General features: G+C 41.6%; 1 protein-coding gene across 4 annotated transcripts in view; it reads right to left on the bottom strand.

Moving 5' to 3' along the window:
* LOC139472359 (phosphatidylserine decarboxylase proenzyme, mitochondrial-like) overlaps positions 1 to 17,051 on the bottom strand; it is a 55,123-nt gene extending 38,072 nt beyond the window's left edge. Inside the window, exons 1-3 of one of the 4 annotated variants that reach the window (XM_071254827.1) lie at positions 17,016 to 17,051; positions 11,045 to 11,202; positions 8,510 to 8,658 (exon numbers count right to left, since the gene is read on the bottom strand). In XM_071254827.1, the coding sequence (XP_071110928.1) occupies positions 8,510 to 8,658; positions 11,045 to 11,202; positions 17,016 to 17,023 (315 nt within the window). In that variant the 5' untranslated portion in view covers positions 17,024 to 17,051. Of the gene's footprint in view, positions 1 to 8,272; positions 8,287 to 8,509; positions 8,659 to 11,044; positions 11,203 to 14,211; positions 14,242 to 17,015 lie in introns of those variants that run through there. The other 3 variants (XM_071254829.1, XM_071254824.1, XM_071254825.1) reach the window with 3 other exon arrangements.
* Between the last annotated feature and the right edge of the window lie 6,995 nt (positions 17,052 to 24,046).

Here is a 24,046-nt window from a genome sequence, read left to right on the forward strand (position 1 = left end):
TTATAAAGGCAGATTGAAACATGTTGGCCAGATAAATTCGTTGAAGCAGTATCACTCGGGGAATATATGATGTATGCTGCTATAACTCAAAGTATTTATCCAAATACACCAAATAAACCAAAAAAATGAATAAGGTATTACTATTTCTTATCAACATGAGATATCCACAGACTGAACATGCTGAAAGTGCTCAGAAATGTATAACTAAATGAAAGGATGACAATATTCTTCTTCCTATCTGCCGAGTCTGTTCATAGATTTACCATATTGCCATGGGAAGGGAAGAAATGCTTTCAAGGTCATTCGATGAAACAGTCCATGCAACAACCAGTGTGATAGGTTCACTCCCAAAACTTCTACATGCCAAAACGTCTACATGCCAAAACATCTGCAGAGAGTTGTCATGGCTGATTGAGTTTACCTATTGTTATAATGGTATAGTCCTCCTGTAATTAAGAAGACTCATTAGCTTCTTTATGATGTTGTTTTAGAAAGGCAAGGAAGGGTACTTTGGGAAGATTAAATAGTTACAGATGCACCTAATGAAAAAAACTTATTTGGAGATAAAGAAGATTATAATATAAGACCTGTCACTTACAATGGAATTAACTGGTTTAGGAAATCACAATTATACACTGTTTAAGATCAAAAGGTTTCATGTGTATGTAGGAAAAGCAACTTACAAGTTGTCGGGCTGAGAGTTGTTTGAACCTTAAATTGGGTTTACTCAATTTATTGTTGATTAACACTATAGTATATAACTAGAGTCCACCATGATGACAAGGTTTGTTCATTTTGCAATCAGGCTGAAACCATTGATCACGTGTTACTAGAATGTGAAGACCATGCCCCAGCCCGGGCTAGGTTAAAACAAGAATTGCAGTTAGATCCGCTATCTGTCATAGATCTCCTAAAGCCAAGAGATGCAATAGCGAAGGCCAAACTAACTCTATTTCTGAGAGATGGACAGCTATTCAAACGTATATAAACAGAGCAGCCAAGGATAGAAATGAAATCATATCAATATAAGAAAATAGAAATCATATCAATACAAAAACAGAAATTATGTGAACACCAAACTCACAATAGATATGTGTACCCTACTCACACACAGGAGTCCCAAAGAGGCAGAAGGCGACCTCTTAAACACTTAATGCAACAACAATGATGACAATTTATCCCTATGGCTGGTATCAGGAAAGTGGAGTATGTCAGGGTACGGTGCAGGTGCCACCCTATCCAGTATGAAGCGAGTTTACAGAGAGGCTGAAAATCACCAGAGACGTCTTAAGGACATGTTGACTCAAGGACAGAAAACCCCTTACGAGTTCCTTGATGCTGTTGGTCATCTTCTCAAACTTGGTTGAGAGACTTGAAATATAGTAATTTTAGTGCTGTAAGTGAGAGTGAGGCCAGTTGTGACATTAAATTAGTGTGTGTACTATTTATTTATACCAGTGCTTACATTAAATTAGTAAGTAGTCTAGTGCCAAAAGTGTGTGTACTATTTATTTATACCAGTGCTTTATGAGTAAATTGTCTTCATTGTCTTCAAATTGTTTTGTTTTGTTGTATGTTGTACACTTAATTAATTGGACTGTTCCAATCAATGCATGTTTTGGCATGTAGAAGTTTTGGGAGGACACCGAGTGAGTGAGTGAGTGAGTGAGTGAGTGAGTGAGTGAGTGAGTGAGTGAGTGAGTGAGTGAGTGAGTATGGTTTTACGCTGCATTTAGCAATATTACAGCAATATCACAATGGGGGTCACCAGAAATGGGCTGTAATAGCTACGACTTTTGAAAAGAAAGGTTTTGAAAGAGATGGTGCTTTGGAATGAAGGTTTTTGAAAAACATGTTATTGATATTTCAAATTTGTGTATCTATGTGCATTGAATAGTTCAATAAATTGTTAGGACCCTACTGTTCACAAATGTGATGCATTGAATCGTTTAATACATTGTTAGATCCCTAATGAGTGAGTGAGTTGGAGTTAACGCCACTTTGACAGGTCCTGGATGCGCACTACCTTTGTTAAACCAACGAGAACAGGTGTGGTACTGATATACCTAGAAAAATAATCTGTGCGAATGTGGGGTTCAAATCCATTGATCCATTAATATACCCACAGCACTTGCAGCACCTTAAATGACGTGGCCTGTACTGGACAAGAAAATGAAAATACATGTTTTTAAAACTCATTTTGAGTGAGTGAGTTGGATTTAATGCCACGTTAACAGTATTCCAGTCACATCATGGCGAGTCAGCGAGGAAGTGATGCAGGTTTCAGAGTTTACCACGGTGTCTTCATAAACGTGAAACAGGTTATTCTTTCTAGCTAGCTTAGCGGTTAAAGCGTTCGCTCGTCACACCAACGACCCGCGTTCAATTCCTCACACAGGTCCTATGTGTGGAGCCCATTTCCATTTTGAATTTGAGAAGCTCGAGTCCAATATTTTTCAGTGTTTACTTGGATACATTCGAATAGGTGTGGCATCTGCAATGTGTCATCTTCCCGAGGCAAGGGAGTTAACTGGCTATATAGTCAGTTAACTCACTTGCTTCGGGAAGATGGTAATGTGTAATCTTTGTTTGTTTGTTTGTTTGTTGTTTAATACTGCACTCAGCAGCTTAGAGGCAGGAAGAGTGAGTGAGTTGGGTTTAACACCGCTTTTAACATTATTCCGTTTTATCACAGGCTGTCAACTTAATGTGGGAGGAAAGACCAAAGTGATGCAGGTCTTAGACGTTTACCACTTCGGTGAAACCCACGAGCACAGGTATGGTTCTGACAAAAGCTAGAAACATAATCAGGTGAACCGGGATTCAAACCTACAATCACAGGTGTCTGGCATGTCCAAGGGATGCAACTCTGCACTGGGAATTATAGTTACCATTGTTAATAATTCAAAGAATACTACCTAAGGACGAATACCACCCACCTCCTCAGTATTTTGATTCTAGTCTGCTGATGTTGGAGTGAGTGAGTGAGGTTTTACATCGCTTTTGGCAATATTCCAGCAATATCATGGCAGGGGACACCAGAAATGGGCTTCACATAGTACCCATGTGGGGAATCAAACCTGGGTTTTCAGCGTGACGAGCGAACGCTTTAACCACTAGGCTACCCCACCGCCCCAACTACCCTAAGAAAACCAGTAGGACACTGTAATGAAAGAGCTGCAAGAACTTAGAGTCAATCTCAAGAAGAACAAAGCTGCTGGTTCAGGCAGAAAATGAAATGACAACATCGTATATGGTGGACCATGTCTAACGCTTCTGTTCAGGAAGTTATACAATAGCATTTTAGGAAGAGGATATATACCAACACCATTTAAACTTAGTGTCATCAAACCGATTCATTAGGTGAAAACAAACCCCAGAAATTTAAATCCTTCTTCCTGTTGGAAAAGCTGGTTAAAAAAAGGCTTACCAAATGGATCCATCTGAACATCAGCCTAAAAAATTCTCAGCAGCAAGAATGTCAACCTCGAACAGGATCCACCACAGCAGTCAACCTGACAGAGTCAGTTAATGACAACCTAGAACTCGGAAATCGTGTGTATCGTGCATTTCTAGATAACAAACCATCGTTTGATACTGTTTGGCACAATGGATTGGTCCTAAATCTACACATAGTTTCAAATCTGTGGGATTTTCATGGCAACTACTTGTCAATACATAAAACAATCTTACGGGTGTTATTGCAGCAAATGGCTACCATCTTCCCCCAAAATGGTGTCAGACAAGGGGGAGTCCTATTCACGCTTATATACCAAGTACTCACAGCTGAACTTTTGAATCTCCTCGACTCCTCAAACTTTGGAATCGAGATTACAAATATCAACCTTGGAAATCCAACTCTAGCTGACTATCTCACACTGCCAGCATTCTTCAAGGACTTCTTGAAATAGTGACGACATATACCGTGAAATGGAGCTATGAGATAAACTATTCCAAATGTAAAGTTATCATCCACTGATCAATATCTGCCGACTTCCCAGAATCGTCTGGATAACAGGCGGGAAGATAACCATCAAGCACTTCATACTTCAGACATCAAAGGCAACAAGAATCGAAAACCCACAGATTCAGAGGCAGAAGTTTGCAGAAAAACAAAAACACACTTTAACGCATAGATGGTATATGTATGAAACCAAGGGAGATAACCCTCTAATCTCAGCGAGTACCATCTGGGCAGTGTTACCTTGTATGACGTATGGTTACATTTGTTTGTTTGTTTAACGCCGCTCTCAGCAATATTCCAGCCGTATGACAGCGGTCCGTAAATAATCAAGTCTGGACCAGACAATCCAGTGATTGACATCATGAGCATCGATCCATGCAATTGGGATATGATGACATGCATCGACTAAGTCAGCGAACCTGACTACCTGACATGGATTCGTCGTGAGCTATCATTCATTCTAGAGTAAGTATTTGAAACTTGGTAAGTTGACGAAGTATAGTATTCGAAAATTGGTAAGTTGACGAAGTATAGTATTTGAAACTTGGTAAGTTGACGAAGTATAGTATTTGAAACTTGGTAAGTTGACGAAGTATAGTATTTGAAACTTGGTAAGTTGATGATGTGATAGCGGTTGAGGAGACAGTTGTACCATGGCGATGGTGTAGTAAAGACCGTTTTGATTGATACGAAGTGTTTGTTGAGTTTGAGTCAAATCTGTGTTGTCAACAAGTGAGCATAATGTCAGGCGGAGATACAACAAATGGTGCCGTGACCTCGACCCTGCTATGAGCTTTTCCTTGTACGACCTCGTCCCTGCTATGAGGTTTTCCTTGTACGACCTCTTCCCTGCTATGAGGTTTTCCTAGTACGACCTACTCCCTGCCATGAGGTGTTCCTTGTAAGAAGAAGTTTGGATGTAGAGTTCAAGCATACAATGTTCTAACATCAAAAAAAAAGATTGAAACCTTTTCATTATGGATGACTGGAATCAAACCCAGAACTTCCCAATCAGTAGTCAGACACTCTAACCATTAAGCCACAGAACTGGTTGAAGATGGGTGGTGCATTAGAAGGTACAGCAGCATAACAGCATAACTATTTCCTTGCCATATATATTTTACAAGCCTCTCACACTGCCGTAACACACCATTATACATAATATTAAATGAATAAATTTTGTTTTTCCTCAGTTTTAGTTGAAATTGGAAATCCTGAGCTGAATGGGCCACCCAATCTTCCCGAGGCAAGTGTGTCCACTTACCTATATCAAATCCTAGTTTCTACATCTTCCCGAGGCAAGCGTGTCTACTAGCCTATATCAAAGCCTAATTTCTACCCTTGCCACATCAAGGCCACTTTTCTTGGCTCTACCCTGGCACCACCTCGTGTAGATCACGAGTTGTGCCCCTTGTAATGAAAACGTGATATCCAAACAGATCACTATCCTTATCTTGTATAACTTCACAAAGATGACGACTACGATAGGTGACGACCTAGTAGATCAGAGAACAACAACATTCGCGATTTCATCCATGACACAAAAACACAGGCAATCGTTGAGGGGGAGGGGGTTATTTGATGAAAAAGACATAATCGTGTCAACAAAGACAGACAGGTAAATCACATTAATACGAAGGTGTACAAGTCGTGGATGTTGATTTAGTGAACCGTTCTCTGGTTGGACTATTGATATGCACGATAGTCCAATCATATTTAGCACAGGAAAGTGGGCAAAGATGTTGCAAAGTTGGAAACAAGACTTTGATAAAAAGGCTAGTGAACATTCTTGCCTTGAGAAGATGGGGCCAACCATACCACACACACACACACCCACACACACCCCCACACACACACCCCTCCTCCTCCCAATGCTGCAAACATTCTGTGTGAACAAAACCCCGATGTTTGAAACCATGTGCATCTTTAACTACAACTGAAATGTATTTCAAGGCAATAGTTCTGATGAACATCTGGCACCTAAAAACAAGGCTTAGCTCAAAACCGATGTTGGTTGCGTTACCATGCCAACATAGAGTATACAGCTTCAGAAAACCTGGGCAATAACCAACTTGGAAATCTCATTATATCGGAGTTTACTGTTCATCGCATTCATTTTATCAAACTGGGTATCTAATGCATAAATTTTAATAATAATGCAGGCAACATGCACACTTTCTGCCTGGAATCCTAGGATTTACAAGTTGACAGTTAATGTTTCCGGAGTTGCATGTGTTCTGTCTAGTGTACATTAATACACATTATGACCCACTAAACACTGACACATCATCACACTGCACATGAAACCTACTTAAAACATGTCAAATATACTACCAAAAAACATTACACATGATAGATTAACTATAGTAATACGAAAGAATTGGGTGGTCGTTAACCAACTTGTTTTTTTGAGAAGTATGATTACTAAATATTGATAAAAGTGTGATACTGCTTTTCAGGTGTAACTTTCATTATTTTATTGTTGGTTTTGGTCTTGTCAAGTGTCAACATTTGGTGCATAATTATGTAGAATCAATACAGCCGATAGCACTGTAGCTCGCATGTGTTTCCTGAAATACTGTTGATATATATATATATATATTTTTAACACATAGGAATTATTACATGAAGAAGGTGAGGTGAAATGGGGTTAAACGTTGTGTCCAAGATTATTGCACTTATATGGCGACATGCGTGTGTGTGTGTGTGTGTGTGTGTGTGTGTGTGTGTGTGTGTGTGTGTGTGTGTGTGTGTGTGTGTGTGTGTGTGTGTGTGTGTGTGTGTGTGTGTGTGAGAGAGAGACTGACTCCAAGCCAACCAGTCCTTGTTTTAGCCCCTTAATGCCTAGTGCCAGACAGGGTAACAACAAGTACCATCTTTTGGTATGACGTGGCCGGAGATCGAACCCCGAACCTTCCGCACAGGACAGTGCAGCAAGAGAGGAATGATCAGTTGAGGTACCAAAAAACATATCCATCAAAGGATTAACCGAAAATATGTTGATTGATTAATCACTGTTATCTTGCACAGAGGATTTGTCAAAAGTAAGTGTTTATATGTGTAGGTTTACTAAAGCAGTTGGAATACACCCACATCTGGGTGTGAAGTAACAACAACATACTTTGTTTAAAGGATTCGATAATACATTGATTGATTGCTCATTGTTATCTAACTCAATGGATTTTTTCAAAGAAGTGTGGACATCATGAAAAAAGTTGTCACATGTTCTATCTCAGCTGACCAATAAGACTTGACGCTTATGTGAAACAAACAGTTGAGAAACAAACACGAATAATAATATCCCGAAAAGCTATATATATTTTAAAATATTCCATTGTTACAAAGACAAGTGACAAGTTTCTTTGTACAGCTGCAGATGCATGGCTAATTGTTCCTTTATGTGGATATTGACAGATACATTCCTCAAACAAGGTATCTGCCTCATATTATACATATAACTTTGGTCGGTTGTAATTATGATACCTGCATTTTGTTTTCAGTCATCTGCTATAGCACTGACCAGAATCATTCTTGTTCCTCTATGTTATTGTTGGGAAGTTCTTTGATGCAAGACAGACAAGTGAGACAAAACTAAGTCATTGTTTTCACAAAACTTTTTGTTTGGAGGTGTGTATATGTTACAGTCAATGTGTAAAATGTGATTCACTTAGGCAATTTATGAAACGTCTAATAAATATTTATGTAATTTTACAAAATTGGAATTCATTATCATTATAAAACATATGGACAGATTTGTCATTTTGTAAATTAACTGAATATTTAGTCGATTTACAACTTGCCAAAGTGAAAAGTTTAGTTATATTACAAACTGACTGTAACATATGCACGCAATAAAATAACATATGCGCAGGTGAAATATTTAGTTTCTGTTACAAGTCAAAATAGCGAAAAAAAACCTCGCACAATACCAAGCAAGTGATGGTACCGATGCTACCCCAGTAATACCTATATTTCCTTATTTTTTCCAAGACAAAACCGTATTTTGTGATCATTGTGACCCTACGCTCTTATACGGTACAATCAATAAAAACAACAAACACGCTTATGGTTGGTGCAGCACAGGTCACGAACTAGTCGAGATTTCTGGGATATCATCCAGGCAAAATGTTATAAATTTAAAAAAAATAACAAAGGCAACAACCAGTCCTGGTTGTCAGAGATAATGCCCCTTTAAAGGCATGCAGGCAATTATGATAATCTAAATAATAATAATATACTGGCCATCCAATCAGTGGTCCAGCAGATCAGACAACATTGACATGTGGACCGACCAAAACATCGACTTACCTGCCAGTTTTGGGCCAGTTGGACAATCAGTGGTCCAGCAAACAACATTGACATGTGGACCGACCAAAACATCGACTTACCTGCCAGTTTTGGGCCAGTTGGACAATCAGAGGTCCAGCAAACAACATTGACATGTGGACCGACCAAAACATCGACTTAGCTGCCAGTTTTGGGCCAGAGGTCCAGCAAACATGGCAAACAACATGCACAAGTGTGACAACCAAAATATCAACTTACCTGCCAGTTTTTGGCCAGTTTGTTTTCTTCTTTCTCTACGTAGAAGAACTGTCGATATCCGCCATACAGTGCTAGCCCTGCCCCAGCAGGCAGCCCCACCCGACGCCATCTTGACTTTTTTGAAACAGCAGTGTTCACAGTATTGCTTTCTGGAAATGAAACATTTTGTCAAACTGAAGAGACCCATTAGTTGTATCTGCTACCGTCATCACAGATCGTACAAAGCACCGACTGTGAGCAAAGCAAGACACACTTGCAAAGACCTCACAGAAAAGTAAAACGACTCAACGGCCATATTCTTGATTTTGTGATGGCATATGGTTTGTGTACAGTGAGTGAGTGTGTTTGGCTTTACGCCTCTTTCAGCAATATTCCAGCAATATAATGGGGGCACCAGAAATGGGCTTCACACATTGTACCCATGAGGGGAATCGAACCCAGGTCTTTGGCGAGACAAGCAAACGCTTTAAGCACTAGGCGACACCATCGCCCCTGTTTGTGTTCAGCATACAGGTGAAGTTCAACAACGTCAGTCGCGGAGGATAGTTGGATGAGTGACTGTGTTAGGCAACTTAACCCTTGAGAGTTGCTAGGCTTCGTTTTCTTCCCAACACAGAAACACTTTTGTTTGTTTGTTTGTTAGTTGTTTATCACTGCACTCAGCAATATTCCAGCTATATGACAGCGGCCTGTAAGTAATCGAGTCTGGACTAGACAATCCAGTGATTGACATCATGAGCACCGATCCACACAATTGGGATATGATGACATGCATCAACAAAGTCAGCGAGCCTTTTACGACAAGCATGGGTTGCTGAAGACCTATTCTAACCTGGATATTCCTGGGTGATAAAGCACATATAACACATGTGGTGTCTCTCTAGGCAAGTGAGTTTGTTCGAAATATGCTCTGCTCACCCAGCAGAGACAAGGTACTCATAAGGCAAGATGTTAATGTGACTGTTAACCATCGGGCGCCATACAGACAGCTTGGATTGTATACTTCCCAGGGAGCTGAGAACCAAGTGCACACTGATACAGTGAGCTGGGTAATAATAACATCCCTCATGGTCTAAGTGCATTTGCGCTGATATAAATTGGGAAATGCACTATCCAAACTCCTAATGTAATTTCTAATATGTAATAAACACAACTGCAACTTGTAAAAAATATTGAGGACTACCGACTATTTCCAGTTATGTCCCTTCTAAGCCCCTCCTATGGAACAATCAGATTCCACGTCTCGTATCACTTGCGTTTGCTTCACATGAAATGGTGGCGCCCAGTCAGGACGATCTGATCGATAATCAAGATCTATATTGTGATAAAACGGGTCTTACATCACGAAATGTATCAAATCAAGTGAGCACTTTGATTAAAAACATGAAAAGATTTGGAAAATATCCGCTGACAACGAGTTGGTGGGGCACATGCTTTGCAAATCCTGCAATCGACCGAAATCTGCATGACAGTTTACGAACCGGACTTCGATTTTGGTGCGCGATTTTGATTGGACTATGCATAGACTCGTTAGTCCAGCCAAACTGTAACTCCATAATTCCAGCCTAGTTCGGCAAGCTTGGAAACTGGACTTTTACAGTCAGTTAACTCCCTTGCCCCAGGAAGATGGGGTTGCTGATAACCATCTCTAACCCGGATCTTCATGGAGGTATTTTGTCCTGAATCCCAACAGGGAGAAAAGGAAGCCTCCGAGTATATTCACATTACATTTATGGTTTCAGTTTTTTTATTTAAGGGGTCATGGGGTCTGAATCCAGGGACTCTGGAAATCTCTGCTTCTGCAGACTCATCTTCCTGAGGCAAGGGAGATAACTGACTACAAAAGTCCAGTTTCCAGCCTTGCCGAACGAGTCTATGCATAGTCCAATCAAAATTGTGTAATGAAATCGACATCTGGTTCTTCCAGTCCAGTGCAGATTTCGGTCGATTGAAGGATTTGTAAAGCATGGGTACCGACAACTATATATTTTCCAAATTCTTTTCATGATTTTAATCAAGGTGCTCACATGATTTGATACGCTTCACGGGGTATGACCCCTATTATTACAACATAGACCTTGATATCGATCAGATTGCGTTCACTGGGCGCCGCCTATTTAGTTTGAAGCAAGTGCAAGTGATATGAGAGGTGGAGTCTGATTGGTCAATAGGAGGCTACAATCAAACCAAGAAATTCCAGCCTAGTTGGGCAAGGGAGGACACTGGACTTTAACAGTCAGTTAACTCCCTTGTTTGGGAAGTTGATAAGGGTGAGTGAGACAGTATGGTTTTACGCCGCTTTTAGCAATAATCCAGCAATTTCACGGCTGGGGACACCAGAAATGGGCTTCACACATTGTACCCATGTCAGGAATCGAACCCGGGTCTTCGGCGTGGCAAGCGAACGCTTTAACTACTAGGCTACCCGACCGCCCCAAGTAGATAAGGACTATGACAAGGTCACCTTGACCATGTTGACTTTCACACTTATGTTAGAACACTTTGGCATGGTGTAACTTTCAGGAATATACTCACTTGAGGAATAAGTATTTGCATAGATGATGTTGAGGGTGGATGATCTCCCTTGTTTGTTTGATATCACATGACCAGTTCTTAAAGGCTGCAGTTGGCGGATCGTGTGACAGCTACAAACACAGGCGCCACCTGGCGGTAGAAGACGGCAGCTGATATACCTGAAACACAGGGGCACATTGTACACAAAATGCAGCCGAAATGTCCTTGACCCCCAAATGTCCTTGACCTTCAATGTCATGCAACCCAAATGTCCTTGACCCCCAAATGTCCTTGACTCCCAATGTCATGCAGATGCTCCTCCTCAATGTCCAATAGACAGGCATCAAAACTGGCTGATCCCGGAGGTGCGAGGAGAGCATGCACACTAGGGCTGGGACGAGTCCAAATTTATTAGTGCTTGAAATAAAATAAAATTGCCAAACTGCCATCAGGATCCAAAGACTTCAGAAGCTGCAGGCTCTGACTTAACTCTTTAGGCCCTCATTTAAAAACACTGCAGCATATTGCGACAATTAAATACACATGTAAATTTACAGCAGGACCCATACAGTTTTGGAACTAAGGGCCCGAAACGAAATCTACCTGCCGCGAGGCTATGGGCAGGCGTTTATTTCGAACACTGCTACCAGGTACCCTGCTGTACGTCTCAAGAGTTGGGTACAAAATGTCCGAATGGAAATTTTTTTACCGCAGTCCTGGGAAAAACTATTTTGATACATGTATAAAACAATCTGTGTGCATACACTGAAGTTGACTGAAGCTTTATCTTACTCAATCATATAAAAGTCAGAAGGAATGCGTTCATCGTCAGAAAGAAATGTGAACATTAGTGACTTGTAGTGTGACCATGATGGAGTTTTATCTTTATTGTCATGAAACAATATATCACGTGACAAACCACGGGTCCCGGTAGTCCTTTGAGTACCTGGGTCCTACTCTGGACCCACCCAACGTGAGATCTCGAAGGACCCTTACCAGCTTGATACTTGGACCTAGTTTGCCCTTTTGTTTTTTGTTGTTGTTTAACATTGTACTCTGCAATATTCAAGCTGAATGATGGCAATCTTTAAATAACTGTGGGCCAGACAATCCAGTGATTGATATTGTGAGCAACAATCCATATCATTTGTATACTGTATATTGTATGCAATCAACAAGATCACCGAACCTGGCTACCCGATTCACCGAGCCTGGCTACTCGACTCACCGCGCCTGGCTACCCAATTCACTGAGCCTGGCTACCCGACTCACCGAACCTGGCTACCCGACTCACCGAGCCTGGCTCCCCGACTCACCGAGCCTGGCTACCTGACTCACCGGGCCTGGCTACCCGACTCACCGAGCCTGGCTACCCGACTCACCGGGCCTGGCTACCCGACTCACCGGGTCTGGCTACCCAACTCACCGAGCCTGGGCACCCCACTCACCGAGCCTGGCTACCCGATTCACCGAGCCTGGCTACACGATTCACCGAGTCTGGCTACCCAACTCAGCGAGCCTAGCAACCCGATTCACCGAGTCTGGCTACCAAACTCAGTGAGCCTAGCAACCTGATTCACCGGGCCTGGCTACCCGACTCAGCGAGCCTAGCAACCCGATTCACCGAGTCTGGCTACCAAACTCAGTGAGCCTAGCAACCTGATTCACCGGGCCTGGCTACCCGATTCACCGAGCCTGGCTACCCGACTCACCGGGCCTGGCTACCCGACTCACCGGGCCTGGCTACCCGACTCACCGAGCCTGGCTACCCGATTCACCGGGCCTGGCTACCCGACTCACCGAGTCTGGCTACCCGATTCACCGAGCCTGGCTACCCGATTCACCGAGTCTGGCTACCCAACTCAGCGAGCCTAGCAACCCAATTCACCGAGCCTGGCTACCCAACTCAGCGAGCCTAGCAACCCGATTCACCGAGCCTGGCTACCCAACTCACCGAACCTGGCTACCCGATTCACCGAGTCTGGCTACCCAACTCAGCGAGCCTTCAGTAACCCATGCTTGCCGTTTTGGCGACTATGCTTGTCGTAAAAGGCGACTAACAGGATAGGGTGGACAGACTCGCTGACTTGGTTGATGCATGTCATCGATCCCAATTGCGTGGATCCATGCTCATGATATCAATCACTGGATTGTCTTGTCCAGACTCGATTATTTACAGAGCGCGGTCATATAGATAGAATATTGCTGAGTGTGGCATGAAACAACAAACCAACCAACCAAATTATGTCATAAAATATATATATAGGTATGTACGTGAAGGCTGTTCAGACATCTTTGATGCACACATGTACAGAAAATAATGACAATCCCCTAATGCTTGTCATATTTTTGGATGACCGTCCCATGTCCTTGTACAATTTTATCATGACCATCCCTATTGAGACAAAATGTAAAGGAACTGTATATTTTATAATAAAATGCCCATTTTTTCATGACCCTTCCCAAAATTATGTTCTACTTTTTATGACCCTCCCCTAGAGACTGTTTTGGGTGTCATCCGGATTCCCTCTCACACACCACCCCATAAAAAAAGATCGGTCCCTAACAACCAACCACCCTACCACAGGTGCCACCTTCCCTAACCCAGTTAACCCTATTAAAGAGGCACATGGGATGATGAGTGAGTGAGTGAGTGAGTGAGTGAGTGAGTGAGTGAGTGAGTGAGTTTGGTTTTACGCCGCTTTTAGCAATATTCCAGCAATATCACGGCGGGGGACTACAGAAATGGGTTTCACACATTGTACCCATGTCGGGAATCGAACCCACGTCTTCGGCGTGACGAGCGAACGCTTCAACCACTAGGCTACCCAACCGCCCCCATGGGATCAGTGAAGCAACACCTACAGGCAGGACCATATACCTGTGCCCATCAAAGTGTAGTGTAGTTGCATCTCAACCAACACTATGATTGTGAGTTCGAATCCTGGTTCATCCCGATTATGTTTCTAGGTTTGTCAGCACCACACCAGTGCTCGCGGGTTTCACCGAAGTGGTAAATGTCTCAGACCTGCATCACTTCGGGCTTTCCTCCCACGTTAAGCTGACACGCCGCGATATGACTTGAATACTGTTAAAAGCGGCGTTAAACCCAACTCAGTCACTCACTCAAAATATCCAATTCTTCATTGTGACATAGAATTAATACTAACGTAACAGTAATTACTTACCAAGCTGAGTCTGTCCGAGCTACTACTCTCTGTACAACATGGAGTAATGATGAATAATACACTTAAGGAACTGCGTCACTTGTACTTTGTCACTGCTGTAACCTCACTAAACACAGTAAACTAACCCAGATTTATCTAAGATTCCAAACCAAGCGGCCTTGGCAGGCAAAATGGAGAAAAATGTTTTTCTTCAATTTGGGGATTTTTTAAACTTCTCAATTGCTTATAAATTGAGTATTTGACAATGTTTAAAATTGTTATTTTATACTGCATTCAATGCAACAATGTTAAACTAAGCAGTAAAGCGTTTTCCTCCTTTGGTAATGTTATCTGGGAAATAGAAGGCGATAACGGTTATAACTATAACAGGAATTGGGAATTGTCTTAATTCCAGTTTGGAAATTTTTGGGGGGAAATGTTGGGATGAACATCAACCATGAGCATGTATAGATACTCCCTGTAACCATGGTAACATACTTAAACATGTTCAATATGTGTTGCTCTCCAAGATGATAAGTACCTGCATGAAGTGGATAGTTTGGTTCAACTGCTTATTGTAGTCACATAGAACCATTCAACTCGTATCTTTTCATTGCAAAGTCACAAGGAGTGAGAAGGATAAATCTAAATATCTTTACAGTCACAGGAGTTTTAGTTCCCGAGCTGGATAGGGTTTATAGATCCATACATAAATATTTCAGAAATAGGAGTTTTGAAATTTCAGAATATTTACGGTAGGTCGGCACACTTAGCCATTTCCTAGATACTGCTTGCTATCCAGGCTGTAGATGACTGACTCAACCACACGTTACTTCAACAACAATTCATCCATGATGACTCAAACACGTCCATTGAAGTCAAAGCTAGGAACATGTTGAAAGTGTTTACTCTTTTCATATATTACTGTTTTTATTCAGGGCTCAGCAAAATTCCAACAATAATTTTTTTGTTTTTTTTAGGTTGTTTGTTGTTTAACGCTGCACTCAGCAATATTCAAGTTATATGACGGTGGTCTGAAAATAAGTCTTGACCGGACAATCCAGTGATTGAAGTCATGAGCATCGATCCACACAATTGGGATACAATGACATGCATCAAACAAGCCAGCGAGCCTGACCACCCGATCCTGTTAGTTGCCTCGGACAAGCAAAGTCGCATTTTACAGTAAGCATGGGTTGCTGAAGACCTATTCCTGCCCTGATCTTCACAAATCGCGGACGGACAGCACCCATTCCTATACCCCCATTCCACTTCGTGGTGGGAGATTATGATCTGGTCATGCATACACTAGGGCTGGGACGAGTCCAAATCTTCTAACCGGGTATCCGACCCCCTATTACCTGACTCTACCCGGGTACCCACTGCAGGTCTCAAGAGTTGGGAACAAAATGTCTGATTGGGAAGTGTTTTACCGCAGCCCAGGCCAAAACTATTTAGATCCATGTATCAGACGATCAGATCATGCGTACACGGAAGTTGACTGAAGCATTATCTTTCCTCAAACATATGAAAGTCAAAAGGAATGTGTGTATTGTAAGAAAAGGATTGCGAACATCAGCGACTTGTAGTCTAACCACTGAGCTACAGTGAGTTTTTATCATTAAACAATATATCACATGACTAACCATGGGTCCGGGTAGTCCTATGGGAACCCGGGTCCTACTTGGGACCCACCCGACCCGAGTACCCGAGTTACCCGTCCCAGCCCTAGCATACACTGAAGTTGACAGAAACTTTATCTTTATTCAAACATAAGAAAGTCGGAGGAATGTGTGCATAGTAAGAAAGAAATACAAACATTAGCTACTTGTAGTGTAACCATGGAGTTTTATTGTTATTGTCATTAAACAATATATCAAGTGACAATAATACGGGTAATCCTGTGGTTACCCAGGTTCTAATCAGTACCCAGTCCAACGGTATCCATCCCAGTCCTAAATCCTAGGGTACCTTTCTGTATTCTTATTTTGGCTGGGGTACATTTCTGTAAACAGGAACGTACCAGGGGTATGTATCTGTAGTACCATGCCGACAACGACCCCTTCAGTACATGGGGCCCTCGTCATAACCCTTAATTCAGAATAGGGCTGGGACGGGTCCGAAGTTACTACCCGGGTACCCACCACCCTATTACCCGACCCTACCCGGATACCTGCTGTAGATATTTAGAGATAGGTACAAACTGTCCGATTTGGAAAAGTTGGACCGTAACCCTGGCAAAATGTATTTAGATACACATGTAAAATGATCCGCTCATGCATACACTGAAGTTTAATGCATGAAGTTTCACCTTATTCAAACATATAAAAGTAACAAGGAATGGGTGCATTGTCAGAAAGAAATGGGAACATTAGTGATTTATAGTGTAACCATAGAGTTCTAGATAATATTTGTCATTGAACAATATATATCACGTGACTAAGCACGGGTCTGGGTAGTCCTGTGGGTACCCGGGTCCTACTCAGGACCCACCCGACCGAGTACCCGAGTTACCCGTCGCAGCCCTAATTCAGAACCTGGTTGTTTCTCTGCGCATATTCATTCCACCACATGCCACGACACTATTGACAATGAGAACTGAGGGTCGGAGTACAATGTGCACAATGTTTGCTCCGTTTGTGATCGGGGAGCTGAACTTGTGAGATAGTTGAGAAGTCAGGAAGTCAGATCTACCAACACTATCATTTAACATGTTTTCGCAAATTTCTATACATTGAGTTTAGGTCGTATTCATTGACGTATTCGTAGTCATGTAGACTCTATTATTTACTGTGATACGCAGCAGGGCAAACACTGTGTCTCACCTGAACATTGTTTTTCGGTTCTTGAGGACACGAGCTCTCCACGAGAAGGGAGGCTACTCTAAATAATTGCGAGACATTTGGTTGTTTGTGGTAACCGACAGTCTTACTCATTGCAGAGTTCCACTCTCACATTTTATTCCCTATTTTGTGATATCAATACTGCATTTATTCGATTTTACGATATCATGAATAAAATATTCGTATCATAAATAGTTTTTTTGATATCGTAAATTAATTACTGCATCACAATTTTATTGCATTTTTATTAAAATGAATTTATGCTGGTTTAAGATCTATTTATGACAATTTAACGAAACGAATTTGTGACATCTGAAAAATTTGAATATCTTTTCATATCAATAGATAATTTTATGATATCTTCAATTGTATTCATTCTTTATAACTGCTCCCTTGACAATGCGGACTTGGAGTATTGGGAGCAAAATTAGCAGAATGCAACGCTAAGCTTATTAAACGGCACAAAGTCTTGAACCATATTAATGTTGTACGTATCAATCATTATTTTCATGAACCAAGAAGTGATTGTTTTCAGTATCAGTAAATACATTTAGAATGTGTGATATCAAACAATGATTTGGTGATGTCACTAATTTATTTGTTGATATCACTAATTCGAATTATTGATATCTAAAATTACGTTTTGCGTTTCTTTTATAACCAAAACAAAAAATATTTCATGATATCTCAAACTCGAATTTGTGATAGCAGTACATGAATTATTGATATCGAGGATAGTGAATATATATAATAAAGCGGCGCCTCATACAAAGTGTGTGTGTGTGTGTGTGTGTGTGTGTGTGTGTGTGTGTGTGTGTGTAAAAAAGTGTGCGTGCGCGTGAGCGTGCGTGTGTGTGTGATGTATAACTTGGCACTAGGCAATTTTCCAGCTATATCATGTTGGCCTTTAAATAATCGTGTCTGGACCAGACAATACAGTGATTGATTTCAGGATTAATGATCCCCGTGCTTGCCGTCAGGATTATTAACCAATCATTGGCTGTCTGTGTCTGGGTGGGCGGGACAGGGTCCAGGGGGTCCGACCCCACCCCCACACCTTGAAAACAACCGTAGTATGTTGTAGGCCGTAAAGTTATCTGAGATTGAATAAGGATTTTGATATTTTGGACCCCTGCCTTCTAAAATGCTGGGACCGCCAATGTTTACTGCTTTCATACAAATTGACCAACTTGGATAAAATCGAGAAGAGGCGACGACCACAGCAGTAATATACACTCAGTACGCGCTCCCTTTCATGTAGATAAAAATGGTGGCAAATGGCGACATTCTTGAAATTCAGCAGTCGGTTTTGATTTTCTTGTTTCTGAGTGAGTGAGTGAGTATGGGTTTACGCCGCTTTTAGAAATATGCCAGCAATATCACGGCGGGGGACACCAGAGATGGGCTTCACTCATAGTACCCATGTCGGGAATCGAACCCGGGTCTTCGGCGTGACGAGCGAACGCTTTAACCACTAGTCTACCCGACTACTCCTTCTTGTATCTGGAGATTTCTTTTCCTAAGTACACACAGCAATAGAAATGTAGTTTCATGCTTGCATCACCATTTGAGTGAGTGAGTGAGTATGGTTTTACGCCGCAGTTGGCAATATTCCTGCAACCTCACGGCGGGAAACACGGGTTACGGGCTTGAGAAGATTTGCACAAATAGGAACCTATTGTGCCTTTTGCGCATGAAGAAAAGTAAAGAACCTGCTGTAATGTCTGGGTATTTTTAACAAATTCATAGTCATTTTCCACCATTTTGATAGTATGCCAGTGTCACGTGTGCACGAGCCCAGCAGATGTCTCTTCAGGGACGACGACCTGTGTCATCACCCGTCGTGTTTGCGGTGTAATCCTATCTAATGTTACGTATCACATCTGAAAATGACAAGGCGTCTATTCACGCATTGTGAGGTCGTGACCGCTGACGGGTTCTCAAAGAAGTGAGGAGTGCAGATGTACCCGAGACAAGAACTTGAATTGATGATGAAGTCGATGGTGATGATGGTGATGATTATGGAGATTTAACGAGCGCTTTCGGAGAACCCGACTTCACACGCAGACTTGAGTACCCAACCAGAGTGAGTGGGTGAGTTGGGTTTAACGCCGCTTTTAGCAGTATTCCAGTTATATCAGCTTAATGTGGGAGGAAATCCTGAAGTGAAGAAGGACTTAAACCACAAATCAACCCCACAACCCCACCTAACCCCACAACCCCGCCTAACCCCACAACCCCGCCTAAGATACGCACAGCAAATTGCAGCGCATAAGACGACGTGGCCCGTTCTGAAAGAACGTAACAATATTTGCGTGAGTTCGGTTTAATGTCGCCTTTAACAGTATTCCCGTTATATCACGGCGTCTCTGCGAGGAAAACCCCAAGTGATGCAGGTCTCAGAGTTCTCACGTTGTCTTCATTTACGCGAAACAGGTTATTCTTTCTAGCTTGCTTAGTGGTCAATGCGTTCGCTCGTCACACCAACGACCTGGGTTCAATTCCTCACACGGGTGCGATGTGTGAAGCCCATTTCTAGTGTCCCCGGACGTGATATTGCTTAAACTAAGTCACTTTCGGGTGCTGCTTCTAAAAATACAATGTTTTCTCCTGAAGGAGTAGCTGAATCTTTAATTAATGTTTTCGCAACACATTTTTGTGTCCTGCGAACAATTCGTATTTGAGAAGCTCGAGTCAAATATTATCAGTGGTCACTCTCATACATTCGAATAGGTGTAGAATCGGCAATGTGTCATCTTCCCGAGGCAAGGGAGTTAACTGGCTATATAAAAAGTCAGTTAACTCCCTTGCTTCGGAAGATGGCAATGTGTAATCTTTGTTTGTTTGTCTGTTTTTTAAAGCCGCACTCAGCAGTATTCCAGCTATATGACGGCGGTTTGTAAATAATCGAGCCTGGACCAGACAATCCAGTGATTGACATCAAGAGCATCGGTCCACGTAATTGGGATACAATGACATACCTCAACCAAGTCAGCGAGCCTGACCACCCGATCCCGTTCGTCGCCTCTTACGACAAGCATAGTCGCCTTTTACGGCAATCATAGGCAATTCACTTTTCGACCAGGAACTCCATCTTTCGTGTCATTGTCATATATAAGATAATTATCGACTATGTTATGTACTATTTTGCTTATCATATTGACTTACTTTGAAGTGTCAATGTGAAGCACTTATAAGCAATTGCTTCAATATTGTCAGTAGCTCATAAACAAATCCATTATTTTTTCCAGGGATCCGTTCCACAAAGCGATCTTAGCACTACGACTATCGTAAGCCAATGCTACAAGATGGGAATTACGATCAACTTAGCGCTAAGATCGCTTTGTGGAACGGGGCCCAGTACAATACGATACATTTAGTCACTGCAACCACTGCAACCACTGCCACAGTCACTCAAGCCTTCAGGTTCATGTTACATATGACCTGTCATTGCAGATGAGATGAGTGATATATCTGCACTCTGCAGTCATATTGGCGTCTGAAACATGGCTCTCTGCATGTGTTGCTTGAAAGTCATCTTCTATAGGTGGAACGTTGTAGCTGCCTTGTCAGTGTTGGAGGTCTGGACATAATCCAGGTCATCCAGGGTGTTCAAATGTACAGCAGGAGGACGAATGCTCTAGCAGAGTTTAGGAAACACGTCTACGGGGCTCAATCCAAAGTGGCAAGTTCTTCAACGTTTCAACATATGTCAGCAATGTCGAGAAATCTGTCTTCTTTGAATTTTTAAACCAAACATCACAATAAAAATATCATGTTTCAGTAATGATAGTTGTATGCGCATTTGTAGCATTTTTAATACTATTTATGTATTAATTTAGAACTTAACCTTCAAAGTGACATTGACCTTCAAATGTACCTCCTCGGTGGTTTAAATAATAATTTTCGGCAAAGCTTTAATAATGTCCTATGTGGAAAAGGAATTTGCAAACGGTGATATGTATGTGTTGTATAAATCTATTATTAATGAAATTATCAATCGGAATTTTAAAAAATGCACATTTTGACAAAAAGGGGTGGGGGGATAACATATTACCGATTTTTAAAAAAAATATATAAGTTGTGTGGAATATGTACGCTGTCATGTCATCACAAGACGTGTCGGCTGATTTGAGATAACAAATTGCTTGGTTGATAATACTAATAATTCATTACGGTTCATTTTCCAATAATTGGAAAATGAAAATAGAGCAAAATTTACCATGTTTTGGCTTATTTTTACTAATAACTCAATCTGTGAGAGGCTATAATTATAAAAAAAATAATGATTCAAATCTACTATGTGTAAACCTATCACATAAATGATGAAAAAAGGACTAGTGCATACACTACCTTTTTAGGGGACTTTATTTAATTTTCTATATTCTATAACAGAAAAGTGCATTATGACCCCAAAACAGTATCTTCCACCAAAACATTTGACCACAACCATCATTTTCTAGTCTGTTGTATACAAAAACATAAGGAAAATCTAAATTTGCTTTGTTCTGCTCTTGGGGGAGGGTTATGTCGGAGTTTGAGGGCCTGGCCACTACTCTATAAGGGAAACAACGATGTCTCATGTCACGTTTTCTGACGAGTCCAGACACACTGGGTTTTCTGGGTAGGCGTTATCAACGTAAGGCAACATGACGTATTTTGGGATGGTCCTGTAATGATATGGGTGAGTGAGTGAGTGAGTTGGGTTTAACGCCGCTTTTAACAGTATTCCAGTTATATCGCGGCGTGTCAGCTTAATGTGGGAGGAAAGCCCGAAGTGATGCAGGTCTCAGACGTTTACCACTTCGGTGAAACCCACGAGCACTGGTATGGTGCTGACAAACCTAGAAACCTAATCGGGGCGAACCGGGATTCGAACCCACAATCATAGGTTTCTGGCGTGTGTATGATATGGAGCGGGATCACTATGATTGCCAGGATGCCAATGCATATTGTTTATTGATGGGTCACTGGATAGTACTACCGAGACAAAATACTGGCGCCAATCGTTGTGCCATTTTTCAAGATGACAACGCTCGTGTTCACTGTGCACGTACGTAATTGACTCTCTCCAGCAGCAAAGGGACAGCCATGAGTCCTGACCTTTCCTCCACACAGAGCACGATCAGGAGATATGTACGCCACTAATGGTCTAAGCGGGTCAAAGGCTACACGCTACGTCAGCCGAACTGGGTGGTGGTGAGGTGAAATGGGGTTTAACGTCGCATCCAAGATCATTGCCCTGATTCATAAATCTTGCTCACTCAGATACCATGCCGCAGTTTAACATGAATACCTCAGTCAGACACAGTATACTGACTCCAAGCCGAACAGTCCTTGTTTTACTCCGTTAATGCCGAGCGCTAAGCAGTGTAACAACAAGTACCATCTTTTAACGTCTTTTGGAATGACGCGGCCGGGAATCGAACCCCCGACCTTCCGCTCTCCGGGCGGACGCTTTACCATTAGACCATGGATGTGGTCTCGAACTGGGCTAGGGGCTTCAGATTGATTCGGACCATACCACGCCGTATACACGAGTATTTCACCAATCAATAGGGGAATGACCTATTATTCATCACCCCAAACGTTCATGTTTTTTACTACACACCCTGTCGTCTTTCTTGATTGTTTTCACCTTTACCAAGATGTTCAACGCCAACATGTTCTGTTGAATGTTATGTTACGACTTGTTCTTTCTTTTTCGTATCCATTACTGGGGGCATGGGTGGCACAGTCGTCTAAGGCGCTGCGATTCGCTGTGCCAGCCAGAAACCTATGATTGTGGGTTCGAATCCCGGTTCGCCCCGATTATATTTCTAAGTTTGTCAGCACCATACCCGTGCTCGTGGTTTTCACCGAAGTGGTAAACGTCTGAGATCTACATCACTTCGGGCTTTCCTCCCACATAAAGCTGACACGCCGTGATATAACTGGAATAATGTTAAAAGTCGGCGACTGGGCCGCTTTCTCACCCTACAGTATAAATACTTACAGCAATAAGTACAACAAAAAATAATCATACAATGGAATACAGATCTTGTACAACCCCACATTAATCGGAGGAAATAAACCTTGTTATAAACGATATTAAATATAGATGTACACGTTAAAGCGTCTCTACCAAGTACTCCACTAGATATTGAGAGGATAGTTTCGCTCTTAACTGGTCCTTCAAGTACTTGACGACGCGTCGTGCAGATGCAAGATCGGCCTCCAAGGACACACTGGTAGACGAGTATCGACTGTGGGTGATTGTAATCGCCCGTGCTTCACATAATCGAGTCCTTGTTAGGCAATATGGTGGGCTGGCTTTGCTCGTCATGCCGAATATTCGGATTCTATCAAAAAAATGGTACACTGTGTAGCTTGTAAAGACCACTTCTGAAACACTACATGAAGAACGAGACTTGGACATTTTGAGGATATTACTAGATAACCTGATGAGCTAGACATGTGAAACAAAGGATTTGTAATAAATAAACACATAAAAAAGAGCAATAATTGCACTTTAATATTTACATTAACATACATATTATGCATGACACATTGTGTTGATAAATTGTAGCCACCTTTCATGCAAAGCGTCATCATTGGTTTTCCATAAGTTGCACGCATGAACAGAGGGGCAAAAGAAAGTATACGGCTTTTGTTTTTTATTTAATTGAAACTTAAAAGAACTGTTAAATTTAATTAAGTCATTCAACCATCTCTCATTCCTGCAACAGTTTGTAATCTGTGGCTAGGTAATCTTGTGGAAAAATATATTGGTTCAATGAAGATTGGGGTAAGAAATGAATTTGCAACCACGTGACCCCTACCAACTATGAAATGTTGCAAATTTGTGCCGAAAAAGCAGATATATGCGAAAGATTTCTTTTCAATTTTTTATGGGTTTGAATCCAATTACACATCTAAAGAAATAGAATATATATATATATATATATATATATATATATATATATATATATATATATATATATATATATATATATATATATATATATATATAT

Source organism: Haliotis cracherodii, unplaced genomic scaffold (genome assembly GCF_022045235.1).
Source record: "Haliotis cracherodii isolate W230 unplaced genomic scaffold, xgHalCrac1.p SCAF_24, whole genome shotgun sequence".
NCBI classification, from domain to species: domain Eukaryota; kingdom Metazoa; phylum Mollusca; class Gastropoda; order Lepetellida; family Haliotidae; genus Haliotis; species Haliotis cracherodii.